This window comes from Platalea leucorodia (genome assembly GCF_965183815.1).
Source record: "Platalea leucorodia genome assembly, chromosome: 22".
Taxonomy (NCBI): Eukaryota; Metazoa; Chordata; class Aves; order Pelecaniformes; family Threskiornithidae; genus Platalea; species Platalea leucorodia.
Window position 1 is genome coordinate 1653118 of NC_138844.1, and position 22695 is coordinate 1675812.

The following is a 22695-nucleotide window of genomic DNA, read 5'->3' on the forward strand; positions in this document are numbered from 1 at the left end:
AGCTCAACACTGTGATGCGAGTAGTCAGCAGGGAATGTGGTATTGACAAGACATAGGCACTAGCTTCCCAGGAGAGGCCAGGACAACCCATCCTCACCATAGCATTCTCAAAGGAACAGAGGAACACAGTGCAGTGGGCTGCCTTGACAGCCGACCATAGTAGAATACAATCAGAGAATGGTTGTGCTTGGAAGAGACCTTGAAAGATCATCTAGTCCAAGCCCCCTGCCATGGGCAGGGATATCTGGCACTACCTCACGTCCCTCAAAGTTCCGTTGAACCTCACTTTCAACACTGCCAGTGATGGGGCAGCCCATCATTCTCGGGGCAACCTTTTCCAGTGTCTCACCACCCTCATCGTAATCCGTTTCTTCCTTGTACATGTCCAAGCTGCATCTACCCGATTTCAGTTTAAAACCTTCTCCTGTCCCTACAGGCCTTGATAAAATGTCTCTCTCCAACTTCCTTATAAGTCCCCTTTATATATTGAAAGGCTGCAATAAGGTCTCCCCAGAGCCTTCTCTTCTCCAGGCTCAACAACCCCACCTCCCTCAGCCTTTCTTCATAGGACAGCTCTTACATCCCCCAGATCATTTTTGTAGGCCTTCTCTGGACCTCAACTGGCATGCTCATGCACAATTTTTCAACCACCAGTGTCTCCAAGTCCTTCTTTGCAGGGCTGCTCTCAGCCGTTTATCCTCCAGTCTGTATTGATATGGAGGATTGCCCCAGCGCAGGTGCAGGACCTTGCACTTGGCCTTGTCCAAGTTCCTGAATTTCACATCGGACCATTCCTCAAGCCTGTCAAGATCCCTCTGGACAGCATCCCTTCCCTCAAGCGTACCAGTTGCACCCCTCACCCTGGTGTCATGCACAAACTTGATGAGGGTGCACTCAGTTGCACTATCCATGTCATTGGTGAAGGCAGGAAACAGTCTTGGTCCCAGGACGGACCCCCGAAGGACACCAGTCGTCACTGGTTTCCACTTGGACCTGGAGACGTTGACTGTAACTCTTGGGATGCAGCCAAAGTGCTGTGCTTCAAATGTGTGCAGAAACAGCGCAGACAACACACCAAAGCTTTAGCTAGTTCTGCACAGTGCTTGCTCACCATCAAGGCCGTCTCTCTTTCTCACTCTGCACCCCCCACAGCAGAGGCTAGGGGTGGGCAAGCACCGGGGAGGGGACACCACCAGGACGGCTGACCTGAATTGACCTCAAGGCTATTCCATGCCACATAACATGACGCTCAGCAATAAAATCTTGCGCAGTCTTTCCAAAGGAGCAGCTCTTGGGAGAATGCATGGGCATGAGTCTGCTGCTGCTAGGTGGTGGGTGATTGCCTTTGCACCGCTTGGTTTTCTCCCTTCTTTCCCCTTCCCCTCTTAGACTGGCCTGATCTCAGCCCGAGGGTATTTCGCTTTCTTGCTCTTCCAATTCTCCCCCCATCCAAATGGGACAACGGATTGAGAGAGCTGCTGCGGGGTGCTTAGTACTAGTCAGGGGCAGCACACCACACAGGCCCACGGGCAGCGCATGCCCTCCTTGCCCTGCTCCTTCCCTCTCTGTGCCCAGGCTTTCCTGGGAATGTTTCTGCAGAGAGGGGAGCAGGGAGAGACCCGCGCCAGGAAGAGAGGCAGCGGGTGTGGGCTGAGTGTCTCAAAGGGCTGTCCAAGAGCTCTCCAAAGCAGTGCGCAGACCAGCAGCAAAGGCTGCGGAGAGACTTGCCGCCGACAAAGGGGAGCAGCTGAACTGCTGCAGGACACAGCCGCGCGAGATGATACTTCTCCACCCAGAGCCCTGATCAGAAGCTGCCTTGGTAGTAACCAGCCCTGTCTCCCCACGAATCCTTCGGCCCCTGACAAGCAGGGCCACGAAAGGTGCTTTTGCGGCAACCCCATCAAAACAGGTGCGACTCCCAGCACTCTTCCCGCACACCAAGGACTGTCATCAACATCCTGGGCTATATGAGCAGGCGTGCAGACAGCAGAGCGATGGGAGTGGTGATCGCCCTCTGCTCAGCACTCACCTGACGCCATCTAGAACACTGTTTCGCGTTTTGGGCTCTAATGCAAGAAAGACCTTGACTGAATGGAGGGAGTTCAGCGGAGGGTGGGCTGGATGGTGAGGGGGCTGGAGCACTTGGTTGGGGAGGAGAGGCTGAGGGCACAGGGCTCGCTGAGCACGGAGAAGAGAAGGCTTTGGTGGGAGACCTAAAATCATCTCTGCAGTAGCTATGGTCATTCAACTGCCTCGGGTCACTCTGTCCAGCCCCAGAGAGGCACAGAAGTTCAGAAAGCAGATGGTCACACTGAGCATGGCTAAGCATATTCGAAGCAAGCCTGTGTTAACAATCACGGCAGAACCACCTCTAATGACCTCCTCCCAGACCCACCCCTGAGCAACATCTCTCTTCCTGGGCACCTTGGCAAAGTGTCTGCAGGGGAAAGGACGAGGCAAAGGCATGGGCTGGCATGCAGCAGAACTTTAATGAGGCAAGAGGGAAATGAGGTCAAGACGGGTGCAGGTCCCCGTGCAGGGAGCACCAGGGGCATATATGAATCGGCGCCCCATGGCTGTGGCAGAGGTCCCGCCAGGTCTCCATCTGCCTGCCCCAGAGACAGAGCAGGGCCAGCAGTTCTGCCCTAGGCTGGCTTTGTGGGGCTCACAGCCCACGGGAGCGCAACAGAACAAGGACACAGGAGGGAAAGGAGAGAGCGGAAGAGGGGAAAGGCAGGCATGGGCCGTGCTTTCGGAGAGCCCAGGCTGGCCCCGTCCTTTTGCAAGGGGTGCTGGCGTTGCTCAGTTCCTCAGAAAACAAGTCGATGCTCTGTCCCCAGTCCGGTACCATCTTGTGGGTCCCTGGGGGCCTTCCCCAGGGCCATCGCCAGCAGCTTTAGCAGGGGAGGCAACTCCTGCCACAGTAGCGGCTGCCGAAGCCCGAGAGGCCAAAGCCCCCGGAGGAGATGGGCACTCCCTGAGAGCTGAGGATGCTGCCAACGGCAGCGGAGGTGGAGGATCCCACGGCGGTGCTCTGCGGGAAGGAGCTGAGGATGGGTCCGGGCAGGGTCACCACCACGGGGGAGGGCTGGATGACGACGGTGGAGTCCTGGCACTGCCTGACACAGGGCTCATTGCAGCTGTTGGCCAGCGGGGTGGGGCCGCAGGGCTGGCAGGGCAGGCACGGGTTGTAGCAGGACATGTCTTGGGGCTGGAGGTGTGCCTGGAAGAGAGGGCAGGGGGAAGCAGGGCAGGGGCGATGGGTGAGGAGCAGCCTGTCACCCCACCGCGAGGGAGAAAAACCATGAGCTGGAGACAAGAGCTAGAGGCATTTTAGGGAGGCTCACGGGCTTCACCTTCCCCTCAGCCCAAAACAGCCCTGCCAAGAGCATTCAAGCTCATCGAGGTCCCCGTCTAGCCCATCGCCCACTTCAGCCAAGCATCAGCCTCTCTCCATGCCACACCTTCTCTTCCCTTCCCTCTCCCATCATAGGTAGCCCCACGACCCAGTGTAGGACAAACGGCAGGTACACACTGAGAAAACCCAAAGGAAAACGCAGAGGAGGAAGAGAAAGGGCTTCAGACTCACCTTCTTCCCAAGGAGATGGAGGTGAGAAGAGTGGATGAGAGAGTGAGGCGAAGGGCCCGCTTTTATACTGCTCCTGCACCGCCCCAGGCCCACAGTCACTGCACGCGGGCAGTAATTTTCCAACAGACTCGCCTCCCAAGCAAAATAGCCTACCTAGTGCCACAGGTTGTGGTTTGGTTTCCATCGGTGCTGCCATTTCATTTCCTCATTGCTGACATGCTTGGTGTGCCATGCAGGCTCCTTTCATGTGCTGGGATGAGAGGCCCAAGGATACCCCGGGCAGGGTCATGTCTAACTGCTGGACAGGTCCACCTGGCATTGAATCAGGCAAAGCATGTGGAGGGCAACAAGAAGGTCTTCTTCCACGTAGGTCAGCAGCAAAAGCAAGCCTTGGTCAAAGGCAGCCCCAACCCTGAAGGGGGCAGCTTCCCTGGGGACAGGGCTTACAGCAAAGGTGGAGGTAACTCCAAGGTTTCCTTGCCTTGGTCTTGCTCTGGCAGGGTTTGCCGTCAAGAGATCGCTCTCCTGACATTCCTAGGAATATCTGGACCAGGAAAGACCTGCAGCAGTGGAGGATCGGGTCTGGGAGCATTTAAACCGATTGGACTGCCATGACTGCAAGCGACCTGCTGGGAGGCACCCGAGGGAGTCGGTTGGTGTCACTACAAGGTCGCTCTCAAGTCCCTTTGAAAGTCACAGCAGTCAGGGAATGCATCTGAGGACTGGAGGGAAGCCAGTGAGACTCTTACCAATGGGTAAAAGAGCTGACAGGAGGGAGTCAAGAACGTAGAGCCAGACTCTTCCGAGTCCTATCCAGTGAAGGAACAAGAGGTAACGGGCACATATTGAAATAGGGGAAATTCCAGGAAAACAGAAGAAACCACATTGTTAGTGTGAGCATGGTCAAGCACCGGCTGGGGGTGCCCGGATAAATTGTGGCTTCTCCATCCTTGTAGATATTCAGAGCTTGACAGGACTTGGCCCTAAGAACCTTCCAAAGGCTGACCGTGCTTTGAGCAGGGGCGGTTGGACTAGACGATCTCCAGAGGTCCCTTCCAACCTCAAGGATCCTGTGATTCTGTCATGGGCAAAAGAGAGGTGATGCACAGCTGCCACTGACAAGGATAAATTGCTTAGGAACACTGGAATCAAGGGCAGCCTTGGCTGTCACACCTGAGAAGCAGCGGAGTTCACGATGTGAACACAGGAAGGAAAGCCAGTAGCAGAGTGCTGTCCCTGGCTTTCAGGCATGCCAAATTGGGCCTAGTCAGGCAGCTGGTAGGTAGAATGCCATGGAGGCAGCTGTGAAGGGCAAAGGAGCTCAGAAAAGCTGGCAGCGCCTTAGGCACCTCATGGTCCAAGAGCAAGAAGGGTCCAGCCCGATACTCAGGAAAACAAATTCAATGTCTCAGCAGATCACCTTTGCCTAAGGTGGGACTCAAGGTGGGGAAGCAATGTCAAAAGGCAGCATCCTGGAGGTGGAAGGAGGAACGAGCTGCAAAGGAGGAATTTGGAAATAATTCCTAGGCATGTTGGGATGCTGTTAGGAAAGCCAACTCAGCCTGCATTGAGTCTTGCAAGGGGCATGAAGAGCAACAGGCAACAACCATCAAGAGCAACACAGAATCATAGAATCCTAGAATCGTTTAGGTTGAAAAAGACCTTTAAGATCATCGAGTCCAACCGTTAACCTAGCACTGCCAAGTCCACCACTAAACCATGTCCCTTAGCACTATATCTACCCATCTTTGAAATACCTCCAGGGATGAGGACTCAACCACTGCCCTGGGCAGCCTGTGCCAGTGCCTGACTACCCTTTCAGTGAAGAACTTTTTCCTAACGTCCAACCTAAACCTGCCCTGGCGCAACTTGAGGCCATTTCCTCTCGTCCTATAGCTTGTTACTGGGGAGAAGAGACCGACCCCCGCCTCACTGCAACCTCCTTTCAGGCAGTTGTAGAGAGCGATAACATCTCCCCTCAGCCTCCTTTTCTCCAGGCTACACAACCCCAGCTCCCTCAGCTGCTCCTCCTAAGACTTGTGCTCTACACCCTTCACCAGCTTCGTTGTCCTTCTCTGGCCACACTCCAGCACCTCAATGTCCTTCTTGTAGTGAGAGCCCAACACTGAACCCAGTACTCGAGGTGCAGCCTCACCAGTGCCAAGTACAAGGGGATGATCACGTCCCCAGTCCTGCTGGCCACACTATTTCTGACGCAAGCCAGGATGCCCTTGGCCTTCTGGGCCACCTGGGCACACTGCCGGCTCATATTCAGCCGGCTGTCGACCAACACCCCCAGCTCCTTTTCCGCCAGGCAGCTCTCCAGACATTCTTCCCCAAGCCTGTAGCGTTGCATGGGCTTGTTGTGACCCAAGTGCAGGACCCAGCACTTTGCCTTGTTGAACCTCATACAGCTGGCCTCGGCCCATCGATCCAGCCTGGCCAGGTCCCTCTGTCGAGACTTTCTACCCTCCAGCAGATCAACACGCCCGCCCAACTTGGTGTCATCTGCAAACTGACTGAGGGTGCACTCAATCGCCTCCTCCAGATCCTTGATAAAGACAGTAAACAGAACTGGCCCCATACTGAGCCCTGGGGAGCAGCACTTGTGACTGGCCGCCAACTGGATTTGGCTCCATTCACCACAAGTTTTTGGGCCTGGCCATCCAGACAGTTTTTCACTGGATACGAAGAGTATCCAAGCCATGAATACCCAGTTTCTCCAGGACAATGCCACAGGAAACAGTGTCAAAGACCTTACTAAAGTCCAGATAGACATCCACAGCCTTTCCCTCATCCACTAAGCGGGTCACCTCATCATTGAAGGAGGTCAGGTCAGTCAAGCAGGACCTGCCTTTCATAAACCCATGCTGACTGGGCCTGATCCCCAGTTGTCCTGTACGTGCCGCGTGAAGGCACTCAGGATGATCTGCTCCAGAGCCTTCCCCAGCACTGCTCCAGTGCTCCCCCACCCTCTGGGTGAAGAACCTTTTCCTAATATCCAACCTAAACTGGGACCTCCCTGGTTAGCCAGGACTGCTGATAGACGATGGAAAGTGGCCTGGTGAGCACCTCCGCCAGCTCCCTCAGTACGTCTGGCTGGATCCCATCCGGCCCCATAGACTTGTCCGTGTCTAAGTGGTGTAGCAGGTCACTAACCATTTCCCTGGGGATTACGGGGGCTTCATTCTGCTCCCTGTCCCTATCTTCTAGCTCAGGGGGCTGGGTACCCCGAGCACAACTGGTCTGACTATTAAAGACTGAGGCAAAGAAGGCATTAAGTACCTCAGTCTTTTCCTTCTCCTCTGTCACTAGGCTTCCCCCCGCATCCAATAAAGGATGGAGATTCTCCTTAGCTCTCCTTTTGCTGCTAATGCATTTGGAGAAACAATTTTTGTTGTCTTTTCCAGCAGTAGCCAGTTGGCAGCAGCCAAAGATTGACAGAGGAACCTGTGGGCCCGCTGCTGACGTGGGTAGCTGATTTCCTGAAGAGTGGACAGAGAGCAGGTTGGGGGGAGTCAATGCCTTCTCGCTCTCAGTATTCACCTACAAGGGCTCCCAGGCCGCTGTGCCCTCTGAAAGAGTTGAAGGAAGGAGGGGGAGGCCTCCCAGCAGTGGGCGGGCTTCAAATCAAGGACTGCCTGAGTCAAGTCAACCCGTACAAGCCAGCTGATGCACTGCAAGGCAGGGCTGCTGTAAAGGGCGACTTAGATGTGCTGGAGGACTGGGCCAAAGGAGTCTCAAAGACCTCACCTTCCTAGCCAAAGAGACCAGGCTGTGGTGAGGAGCTCTCTTGAATACTCCGTGGAGGGAAAGAAAGAGTTGCAAAAAACACCTCCCCACTGTCTGGGAATCATCCCCAGGTCTCAGGCGATACATCTTCTCCTGGCAGTAGTGCTTCAGCATGCCTTCTTTCCCATGCCCCAAAGGCCTCCTCAGCCAGGAGCACAACCCAGCACCATTGGAGAGGCAAGGAAACTTGCCCCAACTCCCTGAGTAGCGAGGGCTGGCGGGACCCTGCAGTGCCACGTGCCTGAGGATGCTCAGGCAGGGGATGTGCTCACAAGGGCCCTGGCTACAAAACCAGCTCTCAGACTACATCAAGGAGGCAATGCACTTCCCTGCCCTGCAGACATGGAGGCAGCTGGGACACGGCCCAGGAGGGCAAGGCAATGCCTTCAGTAGGCAAGCTTCCTGGGACAGACTCTCCCTCCCCATGGCGAGTCACACTCTAATTTCGGAATGGCCATGTGTCAGCCTTTTGGCGTGAGGCCAAGCCAGGAGTGCGTGTTGTCTGCAGGCCCGTGTCCCACGCACAGCTGAATTCCCCTCCGGCCAGGGCTGTTCCCTCCCTGCCTCAGGAAAATGAGCTCTGAGCACTGGGCTGTAGTCGAGTACACAGCTCCAGGCCAGGCCATTATGTATCATGCAGGTCAGGGTCCAAAGCGTGTGAACAAAGCGCATGGTGGGGTGAGGAGAGTGGGAGGAACAAGGCGCTGTCCCGACCCCCAGCACACCCCTCTGGTAGTGAGAGGGGAGGAACCCAACTCCACAGGGCTTGCTGAGGAACCAGGGTTTTGGGGAGGGCAATGGTCTCCTTCCACAAGCCTGCTGATTGCACTGCTTGGGGACCCCCAGAGACTGCCACGAGAGGGGACGCCTTTGCCAAAGAAACCAGCAAAAGTCTTCCCAGAAGGAGAAGCTTTCCTTGGGCGCAGGCGTTTGAAACCAGTAGCGCAGCCCACCTGCCTTTCAGGACGCTGCCAGGCAGTGCTCAGGGACTGCTGGAGCAAGCAAGGAGGCAGGCAGGGAGGGGGAAGGATGCAGCATGTCCTCATTCGCAGAAGCCTCTGGGCACCCAGGAGAGCACTGCATTGGTGGGAAGACATGCCCACCTTCCTGCACAGGCGTTGGAAAACAACCTCACCAGATTTCTCCAGACCCATGTCTTCCATCTGCACAGACACCTCCAGCACTTGCGGGCACATCTTCTGCCTGTACACCCATGATGCTGCTCAGGAAATCCTTGGGCCTCTCATCCCAATACTTCAAAAGAGCGTCCCTGGCCTACTGGTCATGGCAGAAATGAGGAAATGAAATGACGGTGTTGATGGAAACCAAAACACAACCTGTGCCATTAGGTAGCATATTTTGCTTGGGAGGTGAGTCTGTTGGAAAATTAGTGCCCGCGTGCAGTGACTGTGGGCCTGGGGCGGTGCAGGAGCAGTATAAAAGCGGGCCCTTCGCCTCACTCTCTCATCCACTCTTCTTGCCTCCACCTCCCTGGGAAGAAGGTGAGTTTGGAGCCCTTTCTCTTCTTCCTCCTCCTCAGCCTGCTCCTCCTTCTCCTCCCCTGGGATTTCTCAACACATACCTGCCTCTTTGTCCTGTGCTGGGTCCTGAGGCTGCTTGCCATGGGAGAGGGAAGGGAGCAGAAGGTGGGACATGCAGAGAGGCTGATGCTTGGCTGAGGTATCTCCTGAGCTATGCGCTAGGTGAAGACCTCCCTGGGCTTACTCACTTTTGGTGAAGCTCTTTTGCGCTGACGGAAAGGGGCGGCCTTGGGCTGGGGGGATAGGCTGCTCTTCAACCACCCCTCCTCCTCTCATTCCCCCTGCCCTCTCTCTCCCAGGCGCACCTCCAGCCCCAAGACATGTCCTGCTACAACCCGTGCCTGCCCTGCCAGCCCTGCGGCCCCACCCCGCTGGCCAACAGCTGCAATGAGCCCTGTGTCAGGCAGTGCCAGGACTCCACCGTCGTCATCCAGCCCTCCCCCGTGGTGGTGACCCTGCCCGGACCCATCCTCAGCTCCTTCCCGCAGAGCACCGCCGTGGGATCCTCCACCTCCGCTGCCGTTGGCAGCATCCTCAGCTCTCAGGGAGTGCCCATCTCCTCCGGGGGCTTTGGCCTCTCGGGCTTCGGCAGCCGCTACTGTGGCAGCCGGTGCCTCCCCTGCTAAAGCTGCTGCCTGCACTGAGGCCTCCACTCGGATCGACCTCGTTTCCCCCTTTTCACTCATTAAACTGCTGCTGCATCCCAGCCTGCGCTTCTCTCTCATCCTTTCCCCTAAAGATGCTCTCCCATGATGCCCACGCAGAGACATGTTCCTCAGGGCTGGTTCTGGGAGGGGCGTGTTGGGGATGATTTTGCACTGATTGTCAACCCAGGCTTGCAGTCAGCATGTTTAGTTGCGCACCGGGTGATCCTCTAGTTTCTAAAATTGTCTGCCTTTCTGCATCGCGGTGGAATTACCCGACATCGTTCAGTCACTACCATCCACTTTGTTGTGCACACCTCTTCTTTTTCCTTGGAAAGCTCAACACTGTGATGCGAGTAGTCAGCAGGGAATGTGGTATTGACAAGACATAGGCACTAGCTTCCCAGGAGAGGCCAGGACAACCCATCCTCACCATAGCATTCTCAAAGGAACAGAGGAACACAGTGCAGTGGGCTGCCTTGACAGCCGACCATAGTAGAATACAATCAGAGAATGGTTGTGCTTGGAAGAGACCTTGAAAGATCATCTAGTCCAAGCCCCCTGCCATGGGCAGGGATATCTGGCACTACCTCACGTCCCTCAAAGTTCCGTTGAACCTCACTTTCAACACTGCCAGTGATGGGGCAGCCCATCATTCTCGGGGCAACCTTTTCCAGTGTCTCACCACCCTCATCGTAATCCGTTTCTTCCTTGTACATGTCCAAGCTGCATCTACCCGATTTCAGTTTAAAACCTTCTCCTGTCCCTACAGGCCTTGATAAAATGTCTCTCTCCAACTTCCTTATAAGTCCCCTTTATATATTGAAAGGCTGCAATAAGGTCTCCCCAGAGCCTTCTCTTCTCCAGGCTCAACAACCCCACCTCCCTCAGCCTTTCTTCATAGGACAGCTCTTACATCCCCCAGATCATTTTTGTAGGCCTTCTCTGGACCTCAACTGGCATGCTCATGCACAATTTTTCAACCACCAGTGTCTCCAAGTCCTTCTTTGCAGGGCTGCTCTCAGCCGTTTATCCTCCAGTCTGTATTGATATGGAGGATTGCCCCAGCGCAGGTGCAGGACCTTGCACTTGGCCTTGTCCAAGTTCCTGAATTTCACATCGGACCATTCCTCAAGCCTGTCAAGATCCCTCTGGACAGCATCCCTTCCCTCAAGCGTACCAGTTGCACCCCTCACCCTGGTGTCATGCACAAACTTGATGAGGGCGCACTCAGTCGCACTATCCATGTCGTTGGTGAAGGCAAGAAACAGTCTTGGTCCCAGGACGGACCCCCGAAGGACACCAGTCGTCACTGGTTTCCACTTGGACCTGGAGACGTTGACTGTAACTCTTGGGATGCAGCCAAAGTGCTGTGCTTCAAATGTGTGCAGAAACAGTGCAGACAACACACCAAAGCTTTAGCTAGTTCTGCACAGTGCTTGCTCACCATCAAGGCCGTCTCTCTTTCTCACTCTGCACCCCCCACAGCAGAGGCTAGGGGTGGGCAAGCACCGGGGAGGGGACACCACCAGGACGGCTGACCTGAATTGACCTCAAGGCTATTCCATGCCACATAACATGACGCTCAGCAATAAAATCTTGCGCAGTCTTTCCAAAGGAGCAGCTCTTGGGAGAATGCATGGGCATGAGTCTGCTGCTGCTAGGTGGTGGGTGATTGCCTTTGCACCGCTTGGTTTTCTCCCTTCTTTCCCCTTCCCCTCTTAGACTGGCCTGATCTCAGCCCGAGGGTATTTCGCTTTCTTGCTCTTCCAATTCTCCCCCCATCCAAATGGGACAACGGATTGAGAGAGCTGCTGCGGGGTGCTTAGTACTAGTCAGGGGCAGCACACCACACAGGCCCACGGGCAGCGCATGCCCTCCTTGCCCTGCTCCTTCCCTCTCTGTGCCCAGGCTTTCCTGGGAATGTTTCTGCAGAGAGGGGAGCAGGGAGAGACCCGCGCCAGGAAGAGAGGCAGCGGGTGTGGGCTGAGTGTCTCAAAGGGCTGTCCAAGAGCTCTCCAAAGCAGTGCGCAGACCAGCAGCAAAGGCTGCGGAGAGACTTGCCGCCGACAAAGGGGAGCAGCTGAACTGCTGCAGGACACAGCCGCGCGAGATGATACTTCTCCACCCAGAGCCCTGATCAGAAGCTGCCTTGGTAGTAACCAGCCCTGTCTCCCCACGAATCCTTCGGCCCCTGACAAGCAGGGCCATGAAAGGTGCTTTTGCGGCAACCCCATCAAAACAGGTGCGACTCCCAGCACTCTTCCCGCACACCAAGGACTGTCATCAACATCCTGGGCTATATGAGCAGGCGTGCAGACAGCAGAGCGATGGGAGTGGTGATCGCCCTCTGCTCAGCACTCACCTGACGCCATCTAGAACACTGTTTCGCGTTTTGGGCTCTAATGCAAGAAAGACCTTGACTGAATGGAGGGAGTTCAGCGGAGGGTGGGCTGGATGGTGAGGGGGCTGGAGCACTTGGTTGGGGAGGAGAGGCTGAGGGCACAGGGCTCGCTGAGCACGGAGAAGAGAAGGCTTTGGTGGGAGACCTAAAATCATCTCTGCAGTAGCTATGGTCATTCAACTGCCTCGGGTCACTCTGTCCAGCCCCAGAGAGGCACAGAAGTTCAGAAAGCAGATGGTCACACTGAGCATGGCTAAGCATATTCGAAGCAAGCCTGTGTTAACAATCACGGCAGAACCACCTCTAATGACCTCCTCCCAGACCCACCCCTGAGCAACATCTCTCTTCCTGGGCACCTTGGCAAAGTGTCTGCAGGGGAAAGGACGAGGCAAAGGCATGGGCGGGCATGCAGCAGAACTTTAATGAGGCAAGAGGGAAATGAGGTCAAGACGGGTGCAGGTCCCCGTGCAGGGAGCACCAGGGGCATATATGAATCGGCGCCCCATGGCTGTGGCAGAGGTCCCGCCAGGTCTCCATCTGCCTGCCCCAGAGACAGAGCAGGGCCAGCAGTTCTGCCCTAGGCTGGCTTTGTGGGGCTCACAGCCCACGGGAGTGCAACAGAACAAGGACACAGGAGGGAAAGGAGAGAGTGGAAGGGGGAAAGGCAGGCATGGGCCATGCTTTCGGATAGCCCAGGCTGGCCCCGTCCTTTTGCAAGGGGTGCTGGCGTTGCTCAGTTCCTCAGGAAACAAGTCGATGCTCTGTCCCCAGTCCGGTACCATCTTGTGGGTCCCTGGGGGCCTTCCCCAGGGCCATCGCCAGCAGCTTTAGCAGGGGAGGCACCGGCTGCCACAGTAGCGGCTGCCGAAGCCCGAGAGGCCAAAGCCCCCGGAGGAGATGGGCACTCCCTGAGAGCTGAGGATGCTGCCAACGGCAGCGGAGGTGGAGGATCCCACGGCGGTGCTCTGCGGGAAGGAGCTGAGGATGGGTCCGGGCAGGGTCACCACCACGGGGGAGGGCTCAATGACGACGGTGGAGTCCTGGCACTGCCTGACACAGGGCTCATTGCAGCTGTTGGCCAGCGGGGTGGGGCCGCAGGGCTGGCAGGGCAGGCACGGGTTGTAGCAGGACATGTCTTGGGGCTGGAGGTGCACCTGGAAGAGAGGGCAGGGGGAAGCAGGGCAGGGGCGATGGGTGAGGAGCAGCCTGTCACCCCACCGCGAGGGAGAAAAACCATGAGCTGGAGACAAGAGCTAGAGGCATTTTAGGGAGGCTCACGGGCTTCACCTTCCCCTCAGCCCAAAACAGCCCTGCCAAGAGCATTCAAGCTCATCGAGGTCCCCGTCTAGCCCATCGCCCACTTCAGCCAAGCATCAGCCTCTCTCCATGCCACACCTTCTCTTCCCTTCCCTCTCCCATCATAGGTAGCCCCACGACCCAGTGTAGGACAAACGGCAGGTACACACTGAGAAAACCCAAAGGAAAACGCAGAGGAGGAAGAGAAAGGGCTTCAGACTCACCTTCTTCCCAAGGAGATGGAGGTGAGAAGAGTGGATGAGAGAGTGAGGAGAAGGGCCCGCTTTTATACTGCTCCTGCACCGCCCCAGGCCCACAGTCACTGCACGCGGGCAGTAATTTTCCAACAGACTCACCTCCCAAGCAAAATAGCCTACCTAGTGCCACAGGTTGTGGTTTGGTTTCCATCGGTGCTGCCATTTCATTTCCTCATTGCTGACATGCTTGGTGTGCCATGCAGGCTCCTTTCATGTGCTGGGATGAGAGGCCCAAGGATACCCCGGGCAGGGTCATGTCTAACTGCTGGACAGGTCCACCTGGCATTGAATCAGGCAAAGCATGTGGAGGGCAACAAGAAGGTCTTCTTCCACGTAGGTCAGCAGCAAAAGCAAGCCTTGGTCAAAGGCAGCCCCAACCCTGAAGGGGGCAGCTTCCCTGGGGACAGGGCTTACAGCAAAGGTGGAGGTAACTCCAAGGTTTCCTTGCCTTGGTCTTGCTCTGGCAGGGTTTGCCGTCAAGAGATCGCTCTCCTGACATTCCTAGGAATATCTGGACCAGGAAAGACCTGCAGCAGTGGAGGATCGGGTCTGGGAGCATTTAAACCGATTGGACTGCCATGACTGCAAGCGACCTGCTGGGAGGCACCCGAGGGAGTCGGTTGGTGTCACTACAAGGTCGCTCTCAAGTCCCTTTGAAAGTCACAGCAGTCAGGGAATGCATCTGAGGACTGGAGGGAAGCCAGTGAGACTCTTACCAATGGGTAAAAGAGCTGACGGGAGGGAGTCAAGAACGTAGAGCCAGACTCTTCCGAGTCCTATCCAGTGAAGGAACAAGAGGTAACGGGCACATATTGAAATAGGGGAAATTCCAGGAAAACAGAAGAAACCACATTGTTAGTGTGAGCATGGTCAAGCACCGGCTGGGGGTGCCCGGATAAATTGTGGCTTCTCCATCCTTGTAGATATTCAGAGCTTGACAGGACTTGGCCCTAAGAACCTTCCAAAGGCTGACCGTGCTTTGAGCAGGGGCGGTTGGACTAGATGATCTCCAGAGGTCCCTTCCAACCTCAAGGATCCTGTGATTCTGTCATGGGCAAAAGAGAGGTGATGCACAGCTGCCACTGACAAGGATAAATTGCTTAGGAACATTGGAATCAAGGGCAGCCTTGGCTGTCACACCTGAGAAGCAGCGGAGTTCACGATGTGAACACAGGAAGGAAAGCCAGTAGCAGAGTGCTGTCCCTGGCTTTCAGGCATGCCAAATTGGGCCTAGTCAGGCAGCTGGTAGGTAGAATGCCATGGAGGCAGCTGTGAAGGGCAAAGGAGCTCAGAAAAGCTGGCAGCGCCTTAGGCACCTCATGGTCCAAGAGCAAGAAGGGTCCAGCCCGATACTCAGGAAAACAAATTCAATGTCTCAGCAGATCACCTTTGCCTAAGGTGGGACTCAAGGTGGGGAAGCAATGTCAAAAGGCAGCATCCTGGAGGTGGAAGGAGGAACGAGCTGCAAAGGAGGAATTTGGAAATAATTCCTAGGCATGTTGGGATGCTGTTAGGAAAGCCAACTCAGCCTGCATTGAGTCTTGCAAGGGGCATGAAGAGCAACAGGCAACAACCATCAAGAGCAACACAGAATCATAGAATCCTAGAATCGTTTAGGTTGAAAAAGACCTTTAAGATCATCGAGTCCAACCGTTAACCTAGCACTGCCAAGTCCACCACTAAACCATGTCCCTTAGCACTATATCTACCCATCTTTGAAATACCTCCAGGGATGAGGACTCAACCACTGCCCTGGGCAGCCTGTGCCAGTGCCTGACTACCCTTTCAGTGAAGAACTTTTTCCTAACATCCAACCTAAACCTGCCCTGGCGCAACTTGAGGCCATTTCCTCTCGTCCTATAGCTTGTTACTGGGGAGAAGAGACCGACCCCCGCCTCACTGCAACCTCCTTTCAGGCAGTTGTAGAGAGCGATAACATCTCCCCTCAGCCTCCTTTTCTCCAGGCTACACAACCCCAGCTCCCTCAGCTGCTCCTCCTAAGACTTGTGCTCTACACCCTTCACCAGCTTCGTTGCCCTTCTCTGGCCACGCTCCAGCACCTCAATGTCCTTCCTGTAGTGAGGGCCCAACACTGAACCCAGTACTCGAGGTGCAGCCTCACCAGTGCCAAGTACAAGGGGATGATCACGTCCCCAGTCCTGCTGGCCACACTATTTCTGACGCAAGCCAGGATGCCCTTGGCCTTCTGGGCCACCTGGGCACACTGCCGGCTCATATTCAGCCGGCTGTCGACCAACACCCCCAGCTCCTTTTCCGCCAGGCAGCTCTCCAGACATTCTTCCCCAAGCCTGTAGCGTTGCATGGGCTTGTTGTGACCCAAGTGCAGGACCCAGCACTTTGCCTTGTTGAACCTCATACAGCTGGCCTCGGCCCATCGATCCAGCCTGGCCAGGTCCCTCTGTCGAGACTTTCTACCCTCCAGCAGATCAACACGCCCGCCCAACTTGGTGTCATCTGCAAACTGACTGAGGGTGCACTCAATCGCCTCCTCCAGATCCTTGATAAAGACAGTAAACAGAACTGGCCCCATACTGAGCCCTGGGGAGCAGCACTTGTGACTGGCCGCCAACTGGATTTGGCTCCATTCACCACAAGTTTTTGGGCCTGGCCATCCAGACAGTTTTTCACTGGATACGAAGAGTATCCAAGCCATGAATACCCAGTTTCTCCAGGACAATGCCACAGGAAACAGTGTCAAAGACCTTACTAAAGTCCAGATAGACATCCACAGCCTTTCCCTCATCCACTAAGCGGGTCACCTCATCATTGAAGGAGGTCAGGTCAGTCAAGCAGGACCTGCCTTTCATAAACCCATGCTGACTGGGCCTGATCCCCAGTTGTCCTGTACGTGCCGCGTGAAGGCACTCAGGATGATCTGCTCCAGAGCCTTCCCCAGCACTGCTCCAGTGCTCCCCCACCCTCTGGGTGAAGAACCTTTTCCTAATATCCAACCTAAACTGGGACCTCCCTGGTTAGCCAGGACTGCTGATAGACGATGGAAAGTGGCCTGGTGAGCACCTCCGCCAGCTCCCTCAGTACGTCTGGCTGGATCCCATCCGGCCCCATAGACTTGTCCGTGTCTAAGTGGTGTTAGCAGGTCACTAACCATTTCCCTGGGGATTACGGGGGCTTCATTCTGCTCCCTGTCCCTATCTTCTAGCTCAGGGGGCTGGGTACCCCGAGCACAACTGGTCCGACTATTAAAGACTGAGGCAAAGAAGGCATTAAGTACCTCAGTCTTTTCCTTCTCCTCTGTCACTAGGCTTCCCCCCGCATCCAATAAAGGATGGAGATTCTCCTTAGCTCTCCTTTTGCTGCTAATGCATTTGGAGAAACAATTTTTGTTGTCTTTTCCAGCAGTAGCCAGTTGGCAGCAGCCAAAGATTGACAGAGGAACCTGTGGGCCCGCTGCTGACGTGGGTAGCTGATTTCCTGAAGAGTGGACAGAGAGCAGGTTGGGGGGAGTCAATGCCTTCTCGCTCTCAGTATTCACCTACAAGGGCTCCCAGGCCGCTGTGCCCTCTGAAAGAGTTGAAGGAAGGAGGGGGAGGCCTCCCAGCAGTGGGCGGGCTTCAAATCAAGGACTGCCTGAGTCAAGTCAACCCGTACAAGCCAGCTGATGCACTGCAAGGCAGGGCTGCTGTAAAGGGCGACTTAGATGTGCTGGAGGACTGGGCCAAAGGAGTCTCAAAGACCTCACCTTCCTAGCCAAAGAGACCAGGCTGTGGTGAGGAGCTCTCTTGAATACTCCGTGGAGGGAAAGAAAGAGTTGCAAAAAACACCTCCCCACTGTCTGGGAATCATCCCCAGGTCTCAGGCGATACATCTTCTCCTGGCAGTAGTGCTTCAGCATGCCTTCTTTCCCATGCCCCAAAGGCCTCCTCAGCCAGGAGCACAACCCAGCACCATTGGAGAGGCAAGGAAACTTGCCCCAACTCCCTGAGCAGCGAGGGCTGGCGGGACCCTGCAGTGCCACGTGCCTGAGGATGCTCAGGCAGGGGATGTGCTCACAAGGGCCCTGGCTACAAAACCAGCTCTCAGACTACATCAAGGAGGCAATGCACTTCCCTGCCCTGCAGACATGGAGGCAGCTGGGACACGGCCCAGGAGGGCAAGGCAATGCCTTCAGTAGGCAAGCTTCCTGGGACAGACTCTCCCTCCCCATGGCGAGTCACACTCTAATTTCGGAATGGCCATGTGTCAGCCTTTTGGCGTGAGGCCAAGCCAGGAGTGCGTGTTGTCTGCAGGCCCGTGTCCCACGCACAGCTGAATTCCCCTCCGGCCAGGGCTGTTCCCTCCCTGCCTCAGGAAAATGAGCTCTGAGCACTGGGCTGTAGTCGAGTACACAGCTCCAGGCCAGGCCATTATGTATCATGCAGGTCAGGGTCCAAAGCGTGTGAACAAAGCACATGGTGGGGTGAGGAGAGTGGGAGGAACAAGGCGCTGTCCCGACCCCCAGCACACCCCTCTGGTAGTGAGAGGGGAGGAACCCAACTCCACAGGGCTTGCTGAGGAACCAGGGTTTTGGGGAGGGCAATGGTCTCCTTCCACAAGCCTGCTGATTGCACTGCTTGGGGACCCCCAGAGACTGCCACGAGAGGGGACGCCTTTGCCAAAGAAACCAGCAAAAGTCTTCCCAGGAGGAGAAGCTTTCCTTGGGCGCAGGCGTTTGAAACCAGTAGCGCAGCCCACCTGCCTTTCAGGACACTGCCAGGCAGTGCTCAGGGACTGCTGGAGCAAGCAAGGAGGCAGGCAGGGAGGGGGAAGGATGCAGCATGTCCTCATTCGCAGAAGCCTCTGGGCACCCAGGAGAGCACTGCATTGGTGGGAAGACATGCCCACCTTCCTGCACAGGCGTTGGAAAACAACCTCACCAGATTTCTCCAGACCCATGTCTTCCATCTGCACAGACACCTCCAGCACTTGCGGGCACATCTTCTGCCTGTACACCCATGATGCTGCTCAGGAAATCCTTGGGCCTCTCATCCCAATACTTCAAAAGAGCGTCCCTGGCCTACTGGTCATGGCAGAAATGAGGAAATGAAATGACGGTGTTGATGGAAACCAAAACACAACCTGTGCCATTAGGTAGCATATTTTGCTTGGGAGGTGAGTCTGTTGGAAAATTAGTGCCCGCGTGCAGTGACTGTGGGCCTGGGGCGGTGCAGGAGCAGTATAAAAGCGGGCCCTTCGCCTCACTCTCTCATCCACTCTTCTTGCCTCCACCTCCCTGGGAAGAAGGTGAGTTTGGAGCCCTTTCTCTTCTTCCTCCTCCTCAGCCTGCTCCTCCTTCTCCTCCCCTGGGATTTCTCAACACATACCTGCCTCTTTGTCCTGTGCTGGGTCCTGAGGCTGCTTGCCATGGGAGAGGGAAGGGAGCAGAAGGTGGGACATGCAGAGAGGCTGATGCTTGGCTGAGGTATCTCCTGAGCTATGCGCTAGGTGAAGACCTCCCTGGGCTTAGTCACTTTTGGTGAAGCTCTTTTGCGCTGACGGAAAGGGGCGGCCTTGGGCTGGGGGGATAGGCTGCTCTTCAACCACCCCTCCTCCTCTCATTCCCCCTGCCCTCTCTCTCCCAGGCGCACCTCCAGCCCCAAGACATGTCCTGCTACAACCCGTGCCTGCCCTGCCAGCCCTGCGGCCCCACCCCGCTGGCCAACAGCTGCAATGAGCCCTGTGTCAGGCAGTGCCAGGACTCCACCGTCGTCATCCAGCCCTCCCCCGTGGTGGTGACCCTGCCCGGACCCATCCTCAGCTCCTTCCCGCAGAGCACCGCCGTGGGATCCTCCACCTCCGCTGCCGTTGGCAGCATCCTCAGCTCTCAGGGAGTGCCCATCTCCTCTGGCGGCTTTGGCCTCTCGGGCTTCGGCAGCCGCTACTGTGGCAACCGGTGCCTCCCCTGCTAAAGCTGCTGCCTGCACTGAGGCCTCCACTCGGATCGACCTCGTTTCCCCCTTTTCACTCATTAAACTGCTGCTGCATCCCAGCCTGCGCTTCTCTCTCATCCTTTCCCCTAAAGATGCTCTCCCATGATGCCCACGCAGAGACATGTTCCTCAGGGCTGGTTCTGGGAGGGGCGTGTTGGGGATGATTTTGCACTGATTGTCAACCCAGGCTTGCAGTCAGCATGTTTAGTTGCGCACCGGGTGATCCTCTGGTTTCTAAAATTGTCTGCCTTTCTGCATCGCGGTGGAATTACCCGACATCGTTCAGTCACTACCATCCACTTTGTTGTGCACACCTCTTCTTTTTCCTTGGAAAGCTCAACACTGTGATGCGAGTAGTCAGCAGGGAATGTGGTATTGACAAGACATAGGCACTAGCTTCCCAGGAGAGGCCAGGACAACCCATCCTCACCATAGCATTCTCAAAGGAACAGAGGAACACAGTGCAGTGGGCTGCCTTGACAGCCGACCATAGTAGAATACAATCAGAGAATGGTTGTGCTTGGAAGAGACCTTGAAAGATCATCTAGTCCAAGCCCCCTGCCATGGGCAGGGATATCTGGCACTACCTCACGTCCCTCAAAGTTCCGTTGAACCTCACTTTCAACACTGCCAGTGATGGGGCAGCCCATCATTCTCGGGGCAACCTTTTCCAGTGTCTCACCACCCTCATCGTAATCCATTTCTTCCTTACGTCCAAGCTGCATCTACCCGATTTCAGTTTAAAACCTTCTCCTGTCCCTACAGGCCTTGATAAAATGTCTCTCTCCAACTTCCTTATAAGTCCCCTTTATATATTGAAAGGCTGCAATAAGGTCTCCCCAGAGCCTTCTCTTCTCCAGGCTCAACAACCCCACCTCCCTCAGCCTTTCTTCATAGGACAGCTCTTACATCCCCCAGATCATTTTTGTAGGCCTTCTCTGGACCTCAACTGGCATGCTCATGCACAATTTTTCAACCACCAGTGTCTCCAAGTCCTTCTTTGCAGGGCTGCTCTCAGCCGTTTATCCTCCAGTCTGTATTGATATGGAGGATTGCCCCAACGCAGGTGCAGGACCTTGCACTTGGCCTTGTCCAAGTTCCTGAATTTCACATCGGACCATTCCTCAAGCCTGTCAAGATCCCTCTGGACAGCATCCCTTCCCTCAAGCGTACCAGTTGCACCCCTCACCCTGGTGTCATGCACAAACTTGATGAGGGCGCACTCAGTCGCACTATCCATGTCATTGGTGAAGGCAGGAAACAGTCTTGGTCCCAGGACGGACCCCCGAAGGACACCAGTCGTCACTGGTTTCCACTTGGACCTGGAGACGTTGACTGTAACTCTTGGGATGCAGCCAAAGTGCTGTGCTTCAAATGTGTGCAGAAACAGTGCAGACAACACACCAAAGCTTTAGCTAGTTCTGCACAGTGCTTGCTCACCATCAAGGCCGTCTCTCTTTCTCACTCTGCACCCCCCACAGCAGAGGCTAGGCGTGGGCAAGCACCGGGGAGGGGACACCACCAGGACGGCTGACCTGAATTGACCACAAGGCTATTGCATGCCACATAACATCACGCTCAGCAATAAAATCTTGCGCAGTCTTTCCGAAGGAGCAGCTCTTGGGAGAATGCACGGGCATGAGTCTGCTGCTGCTAGGTGGTGGGTGATTGCCTTTGCACCACTTGGTTTTCTCCCTTCTTTCCCCTTCCCCTCTTAGACTGGCCTGATCTCAGCCCGAGGGTATTTCGCTTTCTTGCTCTTCCAACTCTCCCCCCGTCCGAATGGGACAACGGATTGAGAGAGCTGCTGCGGGGTGCTTAGTACTAGTCAGGGGCAGCACACCACACAGGCCCACGGGCAGCGCATGCCCTCCTTGCCCTGCTCCTTCCCTCTCTGTGCCCAGGCTTTCCTGGGAATGTTTCTGCAGAGAGGGGAGCAGGGAGAGACCCGCGCCAGGAAGAGAGGCAGCGGGTGTGGGCTGAGTGTCTCAAAGGGCTGTCCAAGAGCTCTCCAAAGCAGTGCGCAGACCAGCAGCAAAGGCTGCGGAGAGACTTGCCGCCGACAAAGGGGAGCAGCTGAACTGCTGCAGGACACAGCCGCGCGAGATGATACTTCTCCACCCAGAGCCCTGATCAGAAGCTGCCTTGGTAGTAACCAGCCCTGTCTCCCCACGAATCCTTCGGCCCCTGACAAGCAGGGCCACGAAAGGTGCTTTTGCGGCAACCCCATCAAAACAGGTGCGACTCCCAGCACTCTTCCCGCACACCAAGGACTGTCATCAACATCCTGGGCTATATGAGCAGGCGTGCAGACAGCAGAGCGATGGGAGTGGTGATCGCCCTCTGCTCAGCACTCACCTGACGCCATCTAGAACACTGTTTCGCGTTTTGGGCTCTAATGCAAGAAAGACCTTGACTGAATGGAGGGAGTTCAGCGGAGGGTGGGCTGGATGGTGAGGGGGCTGGAGCACTTGGTTGGGGAGGAGAGGCTGAGGGCACAGGGCTCGCTGAGCACGGAGAAGAGAAGGCTTTGGTGGGAGACCTAAAATCATCTCTGCAGTAGCTATGGTCATTCAACTGCCTCGGGTCACTCTGTCCAGCCCCAGAGAGGCACAGAAGTTCAGAAAGCAGATGGTCACACTGAGCATGGCTAAGCATATTCGAAGCAAGCCTGTGTTAACAATCACGGCAGAACCACCTCTAATGACCTCCTCCCAGACCCACCCCTGAGCAACATCTCTCTTCCTGGGCATCTTGGCAAAGTGTCTGCAGGGGAAAGGACGAGGCAAAGGCATGGGCTGGCATGCAGCAGAACTTTAATGAGGCAAGAGGGAAATGAGGTCAAGACGGGTGCAGGTCCCCGTGCAGGGAGCACCAGGGGCATATATGAATCGGCGCCCCATGGCTGTGGCAGAGGTCCCGCCAGGTCTCCATCTGCCTGCCCCAGAGACAGAGCAGGGCCAGCAGTTCTGCCCTAGGCTGGCTTTGTGGGGCTCACAGCCCACGGGAGTGCAACAGAACAAGGACACAGGAGGGAAAGGAGAGAGTGGAAGGGGGAAAGGCAGGCATGGGCCATGCTTTCGGAGAGCCCAGGCTGGCCCCGTCCTTTTGCAAGGGGTGCTGGCGTTGCTCAGTTCCTCAGGAAACAAGTCGATGCTCTGTCCCCAGTCCGGTACCATCTTGTGGGTCCCTGGGGGCCTTCCCCAGGGCCATCGCCAGCAGCT

General features: G+C 55.9%; 2 protein-coding genes across 2 annotated transcripts; one reads left to right on the plus strand and one right to left on the minus strand.

Moving 5' to 3' along the window:
- Nucleotides 1-2896: 2896 nt before the first annotated feature.
- LOC309599933 (feather keratin 1-like) lies at nucleotides 2897-3202 on the minus strand (the record flags this gene model as incomplete). The annotated part of the gene is made up of 1 exon (XM_082331836.1): nucleotides 2897-3202. One exon carries the CDS (start codon nucleotides 3200-3202, stop codon nucleotides 2897-2899), a length of 306 nt encoding a protein of 101 aa, XP_082187962.1.
- A 15942-nt stretch (nucleotides 3203-19144) lies between these two features.
- On the plus strand, nucleotides 19145-19450 carry LOC309599934 (feather keratin Cos1-1/Cos1-3/Cos2-1-like; the record flags this gene model as incomplete). The annotated part of the gene is made up of 1 exon (XM_082331837.1): nucleotides 19145-19450. One exon carries the CDS (start codon nucleotides 19145-19147, stop codon nucleotides 19448-19450), a length of 306 nt encoding a protein of 101 aa, XP_082187963.1.
- Between the last annotated feature and the right edge of the window lie 3245 nt (nucleotides 19451-22695).